The sequence below is a fragment of the Colius striatus genome, chromosome 19 (assembly GCF_028858725.1).
Source record: "Colius striatus isolate bColStr4 chromosome 19, bColStr4.1.hap1, whole genome shotgun sequence".
Taxonomy (NCBI): Eukaryota; Metazoa; Chordata; class Aves; order Coliiformes; family Coliidae; genus Colius; species Colius striatus.
The window spans coordinates 2,428,736-2,443,062 of record NC_084777.1 but is presented as its reverse complement, the minus strand read 5'-3'; the positions used below and the strand labels follow the sequence as shown (position 1 = coordinate 2,443,062).

At 46.9% G+C, this 14,327-nt stretch overlaps 1 protein-coding gene across 1 annotated transcript; it reads right to left on the bottom strand.

Moving 5' to 3' along the window:
• Nucleotides 1–3,074: 3,074 nt before the first annotated feature.
• On the bottom strand, nt 3,075–14,112 carry TRAF1 (TNF receptor associated factor 1). The gene is made up of 11 exons (XM_062011784.1): nt 14,042–14,112; nt 12,625–12,846; nt 12,164–12,248; nt 10,567–10,665; nt 8,980–9,141; nt 6,721–6,792; nt 6,491–6,556; nt 5,381–5,818; nt 4,702–4,879; nt 3,980–4,128; nt 3,075–3,320 (listed from the first exon to the last, which is right to left on the bottom strand). Exons 2-11 carry the CDS (start codon nt 12,831–12,833, stop codon nt 3,105–3,107), a joined length of 1,674 nt encoding a protein of 557 aa, XP_061867768.1. The 5' UTR covers nt 12,834–12,846; nt 14,042–14,112; the 3' UTR covers nt 3,075–3,104.
• Nucleotides 14,113–14,327: the final 215 nt, after the last annotated feature.

Genomic DNA, 14,327 nt, shown 5'->3' with positions numbered 1-14,327 from the left:
CACATCCATGGCAGTAAGAGTTGCTGCAGCTGAAGGTATTGGCACCACTCTCTCTCTCTGACCAACACAACCACGCTGAGCTCAGAGCAGCTGTGTGCAAGGTTATGAGTTCCTTTCCTGTCCTCAACAAGGGCTTATAATAAGTTTACCTTTTCCCCCTCAGTTCTATTAGTCAATTATAAAAAGTTTCCCTACAAACTTTGTCCTTGATTATTTTAGACCATCCTAGCTAATAAGCACTCTGACTCTTTGCCAGCCCAGCCATTAAACACAGTGGCTGCTCCTGCTTTAACTCACTAAAACACTCTTTAATGTTCCTGCACTGTTTGATTTGATCCAGACCAAAAGGAAATCTCTTCAGCTGCTCATTTCCACCACAGAAGCCATTTGCTGGATTGATATCGCTTCCCATTTCAGCTCCTTCCCCATTAAGTGTCACCTGCCTCCTTATACAGACGGCTTTGTGGCTGAAGGTCTTGGAGAAAGGACTCAGGAGGCTGCTCCAGGCCGTTCCCTGCATTCTGCAGGGCCAGGGTGATGCTCTGTGCACGGCGTGGGAGGGACCTCGCTCTCCTTCGAGCCCTTTCAGGGGAAAGTGATGCAGCAAAGGGCACACTGGAACAAAGGTTCAGCTGTAATTAGAATCAGAGCAGTTAAATGTGACATTCAGCTGGTTCATGCCAGACGGGCCCTGAAAAGGAAGAGCATTTAGGCATTGGGTTTCATGTCTTCTCGTTGTTTATTTAGCGTGAATTGAACCCAAAACAATCTTCCTTTGCATCTGTGCAGCTGCACAAGGTATGAGCAGCCTGTGTTCACAGAGCTGTGCAAGTGTTGTGTGAATTAACCCCTCCAGTGCAGGAGCAGCTGCATGGCCAGCGAGGCACAAGGAGAGCTTGGCAGGTATGGAGCAACCTCAACTGCCCTGGCACCCAGGAGAAGCCAACCACTGTCTTCATCTGCTGTAACTCTGGTGAGAGCAGGTGGCACCTCCCTCCTGCTCTGCACCCGCTGCAGCAGCCACAGAGGCTCTGGAAATGAGCTCGTGGTGCCACACGCTGCCATCATCACCCACCTCCCCACTCCAAGCCCAGAACCCTCTGTGCACCGAGCCCAGCTGGCACAGGCTACTGCCACGAGGGGCTGAGCTACACAACCCTTTCTTCAGTTCTCCAGGTCAACCCCCCATCTGTTGGGTGCCACATCTCCCACACAAACACCCCAACTTCCAGAGGCCAAGCAAAGGGGTCCCTGCTGCCATGGCACTGACATGAGAGATGCTTCACCACCAAAGTTTCCACCCACGTCCTGCAGGACCTCAGCTGGCTGTTGGTGTTAACAGCATGGTGGGGACAGGGCTTGGTTGTTTTGGGAGCCCCACACAGTGGGAACCTGCTGGGTGTTGCTGCAGTAGGAATGAGGGTTGCAGCCCCACTCAGCTGTTGCTGTAGCAAACCAGCACCATCAGACCTCGTGGCTGCTGGGTTCCCTGTTTGACAGTGCAACTAACACAGAGGCCTGTTGAAGTTGGTGGGCTTTATTTAGGAAATAAATAACTTTGTAGGAACATATGAATGACTGTAATAAATACAGCACTTAGCAGAAGCACACAGCCATGACACTTTCAGCCACATTACTCCAGTGTGGTTACAGGGGCTGGCACCTCACTGGAAAAATACCTTTCTATCCCTGAAAGAACATTTTAAAGGTGGAAGAGAGAAAAAGACAGAGGGAGACTCTGTGTGTGATGGCAAAGAATATCCAGTTGCTTCCCAACCAAGCTTTGATAGATATTTGTTTATGGGGTGGGTGTTTTTGAAATGTGATGCTTCATCACAGCTAATTACTTTAAAGGATGCTGTCAAGATGGAAATGAGAGATTTAGAAGTGTCTCCCTGCGCTGGCAGCCAGGCTGGAGGTCACTCACAGCTCCTGACATCTCACCAGCTCTGACACACAGCTGCAGCTTCCATGGTTTGCAAAACATAAGTGGACAAAGAGCTTCTCCTTTCCCTTCTCACACACAATATCACCTGTTGGCTCTGTGTGCTCTGTTGCGATGTGGGAAGTGGTGGAAAAGGAAGCAAGGAATTGCACAGAGGCCTTTCAGTCACACACAAACACATCTGACCCTGCCTGTGAGCTCAGGCCCTGGCCTCTGCCCCACAGCAAACTGGCTCAGGGCATGAGTGTGCTGGGAGTTCAGGACCTGCCACACCAAAAGCCACCACAGCTCCATCAATTCTGTCACAGGGCTGTGAAGCAGGGAACAAGGAGGGTGAGGCTTGTTGCTCTTGGGAATAAGGTGCAGCCTCTGAGCTTTGCACACATCCTGACATCTCCAAGCTTGGCTTGCTTATGAAACAACACTCCTCGCCTCTATTTACAAAAACCCACAAAAGTATGTCCAGCAGTTACTTAGCATGTGAAAAGTCTGAAACAGCACAAGAATGAAGCAATAAGTAAAACAAAACCCCAGCACTTTCTCACAAGTCACTTGCCTCAGAGGTTCAGAAGTGACTGAAGAGTTTCCAACACCACCGTGGAGGGGTCCTCACCACTGCTGGCACTGGCAGCTCAGGAATTCCCAGGGTTAAACAACCCTCAGAGCTCTGTGGCTGGAATGGGAAAGCCACAGGACTCCTTTGGGAATACAAGGGGTAACTTCCCCAAGGCACAGTGTCAGCTGGTCATTGCTGGTGCAACAGAACATCTCTTGACAGAGCAAGTAAATACAGGGCTAAAATAAATAGCAGGAAATCAATCATCCAGTATAAGGAATTCAAGCTCCAAATGCTACCCACAACTGGCTGCTTTCAAGGTCATCAATGAGCACAAACTGAAACAGCCCATCAGTGCCTTGGGGGGAATCTGCCCTTGTTCCTGCAGGGGGCACTGGGATCACTGGGCACAGTCCTCAGGGTGCTGGGCAGGGGCAGGAGCAGGCAGATGTGAAGGGGTGCAGTGGAGCACAGGCTCAGGCTCCCTGGACTTTGTGTGCACATGGAAACTAACACAATGTCTCGGGCTGATGTTTGTTTCTCTCCCTTGTAAACTAATGGAATTCAGGGGGTGATTCAGCAGATGCCACATTTCCAGATCTACTAATTTGTTTCTATGATGCATTTAAGGAAAAGTGTATCTTCTTTCACATAGGCATATTTAGGTGACTGCAACTTGGACAAAGGGAGGAACAAGGGGCAGCCACTGGCCACGTTCATGTCGTTCACTGGTCTCTGAAATGAAGCAGAAGCCAAGTCTGGGCGAAAGGCATCGATAACGTGTTCCCTGTTATTTTGGTCAAGCAACATAAATGTGACCTGAAAAACAGAACGTGGCAATGGTGAGTTATCAAACTGAAGAATAAACCAGAAGACATCAGGGGCAGGAGTGCAAGTGTGCTGCACAAGCAGCTGGGTGCTTCAGCTGTAATTAAACACAAATGAGAAGCAGTGTTTTACAACCTGGAAGGTCAGTTACTGGGAGTGAGGGAGACTCTAACAGCTCCCACATGAAGTACTTCAAACCCTGACACTCATAAAATGAAATAAAGTGAGGAGTTATTTCTTGGTAGAGAATTACACAGCCCAAAGACTTTTTTCCCTCTCTCCTGAATTTTAAGAACCCCCAGTTTGGTTACAGGTGTTACATTCCCTCTGTTATTGTGGTTTGGAATCAAAAGAACCAGCTCCATTGCCTGTAAGCAAGGATGTAACAGACACAACCTAAGTATCAGTCCAGAACCTCCCAGCCTCATCACTTCTTATTGACTCACTCTTCTAATTTAAATGTGAAATGTATGTGCTTTTAGGAGGTCTTTTAATACAGGGAGGACTGGGGACTTTGATTTCTCTTTTTGTTTGGCTGCTAAGTGGTGGTGAGGGTATTTATGTGGAAGGCTTACACAATGACTGCCACAAGGCCATGTGCTAGAGCAGAGATCAGAACCCTGTGTGTGCCTCCACTGCTGCTCTCTTACCTTGTGCCTGAAAGGCCACGGAAGCAAAGCATCATAGTCTCCTTTCATGACAACAAAGAACAGGGACACGTGGCTTCCTTTTCCTGTCCCATCCCCATTCAGATAAACCCTCAGACAGACCTTGTAGCCATACTTTGCAGTGTAGAAAGCTGGAAATCAGAATTCTTCATTAGTAAAGCCTCCTTTGGAAAGAATAAAAGACATAATGAGTGTTCTGGCACATGGGAAAAGATAATGCATGATGTGTTTCATCATCACAGAGATGGGAACAGCCAAATCAGTGTGCCCTGGAGATTGTAAGCAATGAAAATCCAGTGGTTGGAATCCTCTTAGCACCTCATGCCTCAGTGAAAATCCTTTGTTATTAGCCACACAAACAGATTTCATCTAATCAAATTGCTTCTCACATGGGAGAGAAGTGCTGCAGAACGCCATTCGGTGCCATCAGGCACCAAGCTCTGGGTTTGATGAGATGGACCCAGCAGATTTCACAGCAGAGGCCAAACTGCAAAATGAAAGCCCAGAGGAGAACAGAGCTCTGTGGAAGGGCACATCACAGCTGCCCTGGATTACAGGCAGAAGAGCAGCAGGTCTTCCCATAAAGTGTCTTAAGCTTAAGGAGCTATTTTAAAGGACCTGCTCAGAAGCACTCTTGTAGAGAAACCAGAGGGTTCCCTAGAGGACTGGGCTCTGCTAACACATGTCCATGTCCTGTGTTTTACCTGGTGAGTACAAACTGACTGTTCTTCCAGTCACTGAGTCTTGTAACTTCCTGCCAATGTCTGTTATTTTCCACAGAAAGACCCCATCATAGGAAGCTTGCTCAGAGAACAGGAGACTCTTATGAAGGCTGCTCAGGCCTGCATCCTTCTGCACCAGGCACCGCTGCAGCTCTGCAATCTAGAAAAAGCCAAGCAGTTCTCAATCAACCCCCCTGTCCAGGCTGTTGTGCTGCAGAAGTGGCAGCATCCCTCTGGAGTCCTCGTTTCTGGAGGGTCTCCTTTGGCTTCCTTTTAAGTGACAGTTATATCAACACATAAGGCAAACAACTGGTTAGATGCTTGGTTGGTCCTCCAGGCATAGTGCTGCTTGAAGAGGAGCAGTCAGTTAAACAACTGTCTTGCTTGCTCACAGTCTGGTTAGGGCAAATTGTGAACATTCCAAACTCTCAGGAGTATCCAGGTGCCTCAACATGGATTTAGGTACCAAAATTAGAGATCCACCTTTGAAAACTGATCTGAAACTGCAAAAGGATCCTGTCTATGTGTCTGGATTTCAACACCTCACAGCTCAAACTCCTTCATCCATCCCTGTCCTGATGTATGCTGCACCTCTGATAGGTGTCAATGTTTGTCACCAACAGAACAAGCACACAAGACAATGCTTATGACAACCACCTACCTTCAGTTCAAGCCCTCGTATGATATTTTGATCGAGTTCGCTCTGTCTCCGAAAGGCTGTGATTTCCAAGTTAGAGGTCTCCACCTCTTTATTCAGCACTGACACAATATTCTCAAACACATGGAGCTTATTTTCTAGCTCAGAAATCACTTTCTCCCTCACAAGTTGCTCCAGAACAGATTCATCCTCGGAAACAGAAGGTCCAGGAAAACAGTCTGCTTCCAGATCCCCATTGGTTTCCAGCTCCCCTGGGCTCTGCAGGTCAGAGATGGTTTCTCCTGCACCATTCACACTCAGCTCTGGCTGTGGGATGGAACCATTTGCAGCTTTGGCAGCAGCGCACAAGCTTGCCTTCAGTTGCTTTATGTGCTGCAGCAGAAGCAGCATGTGGGCCCCAACTGCAGTTTTTTCATGCTCCTTTCTCTTCTCTTTGCTCCCCTGTAAGAAGATGACACTGTCAATACACCCTCCTTACCACTACCATGACTGGCCTGAGCCCAAATCAAGGATGTTCACTTTAACTTCTTGAGAGAGACAGAGATGGAAGATCTGCAAGATACAGGTCCAGATACAGAGCAGGCAGCTCTGACAGGAGACATGGAGAGAGGAAAACCAACAAGCCCTCTAATGATCAGTTCAGGCTGTGTGTTTACATGTGTATTGAAGAGGATGCCAAGCAGAGTCCCAGCAAGATCCTCAAATAAGCCAATATTTAATACACACACTGTGCACAAGAGATGAGACAAGGCAACACTTACCAAGTAAAACACCAAGAAGACCCATTGCTGTTCTAAGAGGTGTTACCCTGAAGGGACTGTTCAAAACAAGGCAGAACAGCACACCTGAGAAACCAGCAGAATTGTACTAAACAGCTGTTTTTATCTGAAGGGAATACAGAGCATCACAGGCTGAACTGCACCTTACACACTGTGCAACCATGGCAGTGCCAGCATCAGCTCTGCTGGTCTGCTAAAAGTGGGTGGACTTTCCTTCTTAAAGATATATTTAAATCAAGGCCTACTGCCTTGAACACAAAGGCTGGCTGGACCAAAGGCACAGTGCTGACTTGGACAGCATCTGAGACCTTCCCAAAGGCAGCCTTTCACTCACCCTGAAGGAACAGCCAACCTCAGAGAAGCGACAGCCATCCTTGTTGATTAAAGGTGTAGAGTGGTTCTGTTGAAACAAAAAGGAAGGAAAACAATCAAATACCAATTGAAAGGGATTCTACTATTTACCTACAACCAACCAGGCCACAATCCCAGCAGCTATACATCAAGTTAACTCAAGTCAACTGAATTGAAACAAAGCTGTGTTGCACCCAGTCATCTTTCACCCACCTTTTCCTTTGATGGTGTTTCTGTTTGCATATGTTTATGTTCCTTACAGAAACTGCCTTCACATGAATGTTCCTGTCATTAAAACAAGAAGAAGAAAAGAATTCAACACATTATTACAATAATGGAGCATCTTTACTGAGAAGACTTTGAAGAGAAGCTTGTGGTTGGGAATGCTATTCCCTCCTTACAGAAACTTGGAGATTTGGGAGGCTTTCCTACAAGAAATCCTGTGTTATGGAAGAAAAGGGTTTAAGGGAAGTTTCTTGCTTTCATTCTGGAAGGTGTTGATTTAAGAAAAAGTACAGGAAGGAAGGGTAACTTCCCCAGAGGCACTACCAGCTCCACAAGACATGGTGCAAAACCCTCTGCCCCTGCCCAGTGCCCGCTCTGGGCCTCACTACACAACAGGCTGCAGAGTTCTCTGCCTTCTTTTCAGAGGAAATAAGGTTCAGAAACTTGGGGCTTAAGCACATCTGGTAAAAGTGGATGCTGCTGCCACCTGCACAAGGAATTGCAGACTCAGAGGTTTCTCAAGCTGAGTCTCTAAGCTGGTGGCTCTTCTCAGCCTAACAGCCTGTGTGGTGATGGGTCTGCAGATGCAATACCTGTTAAGTGGAAGTACAAAGTGTGATCTCCTGCCTACAGGGCCCAGAGCTTTGGGAAACTACTTACAGATGCTTTGCAAGGTCACCCTGGGAGATTTGATACAAGACTGGCAACCTGTAAGCCTTGCCTAGTTGCAACCATAGTTACAAGCAGACACACACACACACACACACACGTACATGGAATTACATGCAAGTGCATTAGAACAGGAAGCAAATGTACAGGAAACACAAACATAAACTCTTCTTGCATTGGCTTCATCCAGTTTGCTTAATGTGCAGACCCTCCTTGCATCCTGCTTATTAACATTCTGAAGGCTGGGATCCAAGTTTTCCCCCATGATGTGCTAATGCAAAATACATTGTCGCTAACACGAGACTTCCTGCCATTTCTGGCTCCAAGAAGGGCAAAGGAATCCTCCTGCCACTGCTTCACACAACTGTCATACGTGTGTTTAACACAGCAGCTGCCAGCTTTCCATTCATACTGTTCAGGAGCACTGTCTTTCATCTCTAGCAACACCTTTGCATGCCAGGACATTTCCTACAGCAGCCTAGAGGGTTTTTTTTCGATAAAGCCATTCCAGCAACCTCCAAGTCTCCCCTGCAAAGAGTCCTGAGGTTTCCCTTTCAGTCCCTAGAAATGCAGGCACAGCTTTGCCTCACTCTCTAACTCATTTTTTAATCCTCTGTATCTTAGGTATTGCACAAAGTGTGCCTTTATTTTCTTCCCTTCTGCTATTTGACTCCTTCAGGTTGCTGATTTCTTGAGGGGGAGAGGGGCTGGTGAAAACTTTCTTTAAGTCATGGAAATGCAAAAATCACAAGAACAAAAACGGATTGTCTCAAGATGGAGAGAATGAGAACAGTGTCCAAAACTCAAGTATTTTCTCCCAGAGCACTGTGGATACATGGAATACACACAAATCATCAACAGCCTGATGTCATGTAGCTGCAAAGTGAATCAAGCAGGTGAATCAGGAATCAGAGACATTTCAGTTTTACAAATACTAATTAAGGCAGGCAGAGAAAAATCAACATCTCAAGGCCAAACCCCAGCTTGGTTGCCACATCTTCCCTACTAAAAAAAATAGATAGTTAAGTGGAATGAGTGGGAGGAAAGCAGTTCTTCATTGCAGGCAAATGAAGCCCACTGAGGTGGATCTGCTGTATCACAGACCTCTGAGATGAGAAAGATGCTCAGGGAACCCTCAGGCAGCTCAGGTTTCCTCCTCCAGCCTGCCCCTTGCACTTACTGAAGGCTGCAATGGATTAAGTGTTGCCACCTTCTGGTATTTACTGTCTCTCTGAAACACACACTGGTAAAATGTGTCTGGGTGCAGATATTTTGGCTGTAAGGGTTAGTGAGGTATGAAGAGCTCATGCAAAGGCCTCCTAAGAAAAACATGCTTTGAGACAAGAGCTAAAACACAGGCTGCCCAGCACTGGATGAGCACACAGGTATTTCCCTCTCTGTCGCAACACCACAAGCAGACTATCAAATGCAGCTCATTTGCCTTCCAACATATGCATGAGAAAACCAGCAAGCTCAGGAATATTCTCCAAGTGCAATAGCACTCAGGATGAGAAGTGTCATGATGGATTATTTAAGCCATTAATACAAAGCTCTCATTTGAACCAGAAATGTTCTTACTTGATATTCAGTGCTGGACAAGCTCCTCTTGCACTTCTGACACACTGTCACGTTATTAACACACCCGTTTTCCAAATGGTCTGCAAGTTTCTTCCTCATCACCACGTGTCCACAGCCAGTGTGACATGGAATTAAGGCATATTCACATAAGCTCTGATGCTCCTAGAAGTAAAAAGTTATAAACCAAAATGTAAACTGCTTTGCATTTCTTCTAAGCTCAGGTAAAGTCCCACTCCAATATGTCACTGGTGGAGAAATCACCAACCTCACTGGGGCTTTTGTGTTAATTCTTAACTAAAAAAGCCCCAACAAACAACTTCTGATACGTTCAACCATGAAGTCTCTCTCTAAGCAAACTCTCTCTCTCTAATGCTTTTGTTTGAAAATCACAAGACCTTGGATCCTTAACTTCTGGGTTTTTTCAGGGTGGTTTTGGGTTTTTTTTTAGTGGGGTTTAGTGTGGGGTTTTTTGAGCACTGAGATCATCCTGCTCTGGCTGGTAGGATGAATGTGGTTAGTCTGCTGGCTTTTCTGAATTGCATAAAAGAATGGACATGTGACACCTTCTGTGCAGCCATTAGGACACAACCTTTACCTAGATTCAAAACAACTTTTAAAACACGTCCTGTTCTCTATTTGCATCCCCTCATCTCAACAAGGAGGAACATCAGCTTTACTTCTTTCACAGCCACATCCAACAGTTTCAGATTCTCAAAACCACAGGATTTCAATAAAAAACTGCTCACTCTGACCTCTTTCACTGAAGCCTCTGTAGCTACCGTGTCACAACTGATTTTGTCTTTAAAGGGAGATGGCTGTCCCCTACAGAACAGGCTCAGAAATGCCAATCCCAATCACACGCCCAGCTCTCAAATCAATTTTGCCATGTATTCACGCTGAGAGGGGCTCCAGCTCTCAAAACCAGGAGGCTAAGCAAACTGGGTAGATTTTTCCTTAAAGAGGAATACACTCAAATACAAATCTTGTGCAAAATTAGCAAAGACAAGGCAGCAGCAGCTCAGGTGCTTATCAGAGTCCCTGTTACAGATGCAGCATGACCCTGTGTTGCCACAGCAGGTGACCAAACCAGCTGATTCAGTACCACAACTATCTGCAGTTTGCATTACTTTCATCTGTATGGCAGAGTCACAAATCTGGACCATTTCACTATTCTACCTGGGGCATTTCACATCAGTCTGAAACAAATGATGAACACACTCAGTCAATAGGAGACATCTGCACAGGAGGAAATTCTCTCTCTTACAAGAACATCCTAAGGATATTGCCCAGAACTATGTCCTGGAGACTGAAGTATTTTGGTCTGTCAAAACCTGCCTGTAGCATCTTTACATTTAAAGAATAAGTTAACCCAGTGGGGTAAAAAGAAACCATCATTGATGTAAATTTGCCCAACGTTAATTCCACAGCGATTCAGGATGTTCTGCATTTGGTCAGAGCCCTGCTGAAGTTAATAGATCCCAATCATGACACCCTTGCTGTGCTTGCTGAGAACCTCATTCCATTGTCTTTCTGTCCCCACTCACATCAGAGAGCACATTAATTTAAATAAACTGCCCTTAAACATACCTCAAAGTTTCTCATGATACCAGACCAGCTGCATCCAAGGGTCACACAGTGTACTTTGAGTTCAGAAATCTCTTTATTAATGGCAGCATCACCAAAAGCCTGGAAAGTAAACACAGTAAGGAGAAAAGCACTGGTCAGGAGGTGCTCCAGCATGCATTTCTGACATAGGAATGAGGTGACCACGTCAGAGTTTCGTTACAAATGCCTTATTTTTTCCAAATTTAGTGCAGTAGAAGCCAAAATAGTTACTAATTATTAAATCATTTATTCCTTATGGTTCAAAAATAAGGTATTGGATGTGATATAAACTTACTGAAACACGCTCAGCCAACTACAGCTATTAATTTATGCTTCTCTTCACAGAAGCCTGAAATACATCACATGCAGTGAATGTGCTGACAGGACACTAACTATAGGGTGCTGCCATGTGCCACTCCTAATGAATGCATTTCATTACTGGGGTCATTAACACCTCCTAAACGTGCTGCAGAGAGGACTTGAGACTGCTCTGCAGAGAGAGTACATTCCTCAGACCATGGCTGTTTCCATTTAGTATGGCACTGTGTACTGAAGAAATGTAAACCATATGTGGGTGGGTTTCTTTGCATTATGTAGATTTTTTTAACACATTAACCATGAAAAATTGTACAGTTATTATGTAAATTATGAAACACTACACACTTGTAACAAATGTCACATCTTGCACAATCCAAACAGGTACACTGACACCACAGCAAGCTCTGTCAAAGGTAAGGGCATGCTTTTAGATACTCTGTTGGTAAGGACATGATGCAGAGGACTGCTGACTGCCCACGTAACAACACAGAGCAAGGCAGGGACTTACAAACAGAAGGAGGACAGTGTTTAAAAAGGATGCCCCCAACTCAGCAAAGTTACTGAAATTGTACACAATGAGCTAAAAAAAATAAGCAAACAAACCCATCAGAATCAACATTCCTGATTTTTTAATGTAGACTCAAGATGTCTTTACTCACCTACATTTGTCATACTAAATGACACACAAGAAGCTCAGGTAAATGTACAAACGGTGACAACAGGGTACATTTCTATGTGTAGAGTGTCATGGAAACCCATTTCCTAATCTGTACCTGGAAGCAAAGTCTGTGGCTTTGCACACAACTTGCAAACAACTCCACAAACAAGGAATAAACCCTTTATCCACGTAAACCATCTGCATCTCTGGAAGTGTCGCTGTAATAAGCCAGCAATCAGTGTACAAGTAGTGCAGTCATACCAGGCCCATCCTCTGAAACATTCTACTCTCATTTATGAGCAAAATCAAAGAAAACAAATTCGAGTTGTCAGGCACATGGTGGCTTTTTCCCTCTGTGTCATAAGAGAAAAACTCGAGGAATTTCCTGACATTATAAAATAGATCACTACAAATACATTTTACTGCAGGGACAGTCCCAGCAGTGCCTGGGGTTCTTCCTGCTATGTGCATTCCCTGTGCTTTGTGTTTCAGGCTTGCAGTTGCTAAATCGTTATTCCCTCCTATACTGTAGCCCAATGAGGACTACAAAGTAGCCCAGAGAATGGTTAACGATAAACTGATGAACTGTGAACTACAGCTTACCCTTTCTTCTGTCAATAAGCTTTCCTCACTTGGAGTGTTGGGATCTTCCTCTTTACATTTCTGGCAAATGGCATTTTTATTGTTTCTGGCAAAGAGAAAGAAGAGCAAAACAACAACCTGTTGGTGTACTGTAGTTCAGAAGGATTTTGTGTAGACACTGCCACAAATAACAACATGGAAATGGTCATTTCCACTCAGAAGCCATGGCCCCTGTTCATTAAAGGGACAATTCTTGAACACAGTGACATCAAAAAAGCTTTCTGTTCTATTCCTCCAGGTTAGGACTAGGCCCATAAATCTTATCTGTATTTCAACCAAACAGGAGCAGTCTAAAGCATAAAAAAGAATGAAGATGGAAACTTATTTATCTCAAGAAGTCTGCAGCCACACCACGCTCTCAGCAGCACTTGCACCCACCCAGACTCTGCCAGGGCAGCGTGACCCTCTCAGCAGGGACCTACCGTACAATCCAGGAGAGGCAGGCAGAGCAGTACCTGTGCCCACAGAGCGTCTGCAGGGCTTTCTTCAGGATGTTATTGCAGTTGCTGCACAGGTACTTCTGATCAGGCACATCCTCACAGATGCTAGTGGGATATCCGAAAGGGAATTCATTTTCACCAGGAGAAGAGCCCAGGACATCCTGCGGGGCTCTGCGGGTTTTCTCTGCCATCTGAAGTAAACTTCTGTCGGAGATAAGGAAAGGAAAATGAGTGCTCAAACAAGCAGACAGACACTCACTTTGACGTGAGAGAATACATCAGGCACTAAAGTCCACTAGCAGCTCCAAACCTGTGCAGTAACCCAGTGATCTGTTGAATTGAGCCTGTAGCTGACTGCGTGACTAAATGTCACAGTGGGTTTGACTGGTACCAGCAGGAAATTACTGCACACACTTAAAATTTCCCTCAAACACAAGGCAATGTATTAAAATGAAGGGTTGGATTTTCCTTTCCAGAGCTTTTTAGCTTCTAGAAAGATGAAGTAAATATCGTCATCAGCATAGAGCTACAATCCCCCCAGTCCACATCACACACAACTATTTCCTGCAGAGTAAACCCCCAACGACCTTCAACTCCCAGCAGCCAAAGGTTGCAGTTACACATCACAGATGCAGAAACTCAGCAAGTGACGTCGTTGCAGTGACTCTCCTCAAGTCCTAAAACTGGGGGCAAAGGGAAAACCAAAGCTGACACAAAGCCTAGCCCTGGTGCTCTCACCTTGAGCCACGCACGCCCATGGTGCACGTTCAGGGTTAACAAGAATTTGGTTCACAACAACTGTGCAGCTGAGTATTTTTGGAAATGCAATCCAAACTGATTCTGGTGTCTCTACAGTTCCTTGGAATGTTCATGAAAGGTTTTCACTCGGGGGTTTGGTGCAGTTTGGTGATAATAATGCCTTTATAAGTATTTCCCCCCCTATAACAGTACTACCACATAATTAGGTGTCGTGCTATTATCAGACTAGCAAGTGTCTGAGCGAAACCCAAAGCCAGGCACAGACACAGCGTTGTGAGTGCCGTGTGCTCTGTAAAACACTCCTCTGAACGTTCTGTGTTGCCTGTCGCGCAATGCCCTTGGCCTCTCCAGGCATGTGACGGGCAGCGTAGCAACAGACGCGGCGGCTGCCCAACCTGCCGCGACCCGCCGATGAAACGCAGCGCCGCGGGCAGCGGGACGGGAGCGCGTCGTGTCCGCGGGGCCGGGGCTGCGCAGCCCCGCGCGGCTCCCGCCCCGTGACGCCCGGCAAAGGGCAGCGACCCTCCGCCTCCCTCCCCGGGTCGGCGGGGAGCCCCCGGGGACGGGCACACGTCCGCCGGAGCGCTCGGTGGGGGGCTGCAGGGGGCCGGGCCGCGCTCCCCCTGCCCGCGCCGCTTACCTGAGCCCCGGGGCCGGGGCGGGGGGAGCGGGTCGGGGTCGGGGCCGGGCTCCGGGCACGCTGCGGGCCGCCCGGGCCGCGGCCGGAGGGAACGAACGGGGCCGCTCGGCTGAATCCCGCGGCTGCTGCCTCGCCCGGGCCGGGAGGAGCGGGGAACGCGGACGGCGCCCGAGGGGCCGGGGAGCCGCTGCGACCCCGGGAGCGCTGACCCGCAGCGACCCGCGGCACGGCAAAGGCCCGAGGGCACAAATTCCCCCGGGACGGCTGAAACGGAGACTGTGCCGGC

What these genes read in the sequence shown, in the direction of transcription:
- TRAF1 (XM_062011784.1), bottom strand. Translation starts at nt 12,833, where the DNA reads ATGGCAGAGAAAACCCGCAGAGCCCCGCAGGATGTCCTGGGCTCTTCT. An exon ending in AGGTTGGCTGTTCCTTCAGG is followed by an intron (nt 5,819 to 6,490) that starts GTGAGTGAAAGG and finishes ATCTTCTTACAG; the next exon opens with GGGAGCAAAGAGAAGAGAAA. An exon ending in TACGAGGGCTTGAACTGAAG is followed by an intron (nt 4,880 to 5,380) that starts GTAGGTGGTTGT and finishes GGCTTTTTCTAG; the next exon opens with ATTGCAGAGCTGCAGCGGTG.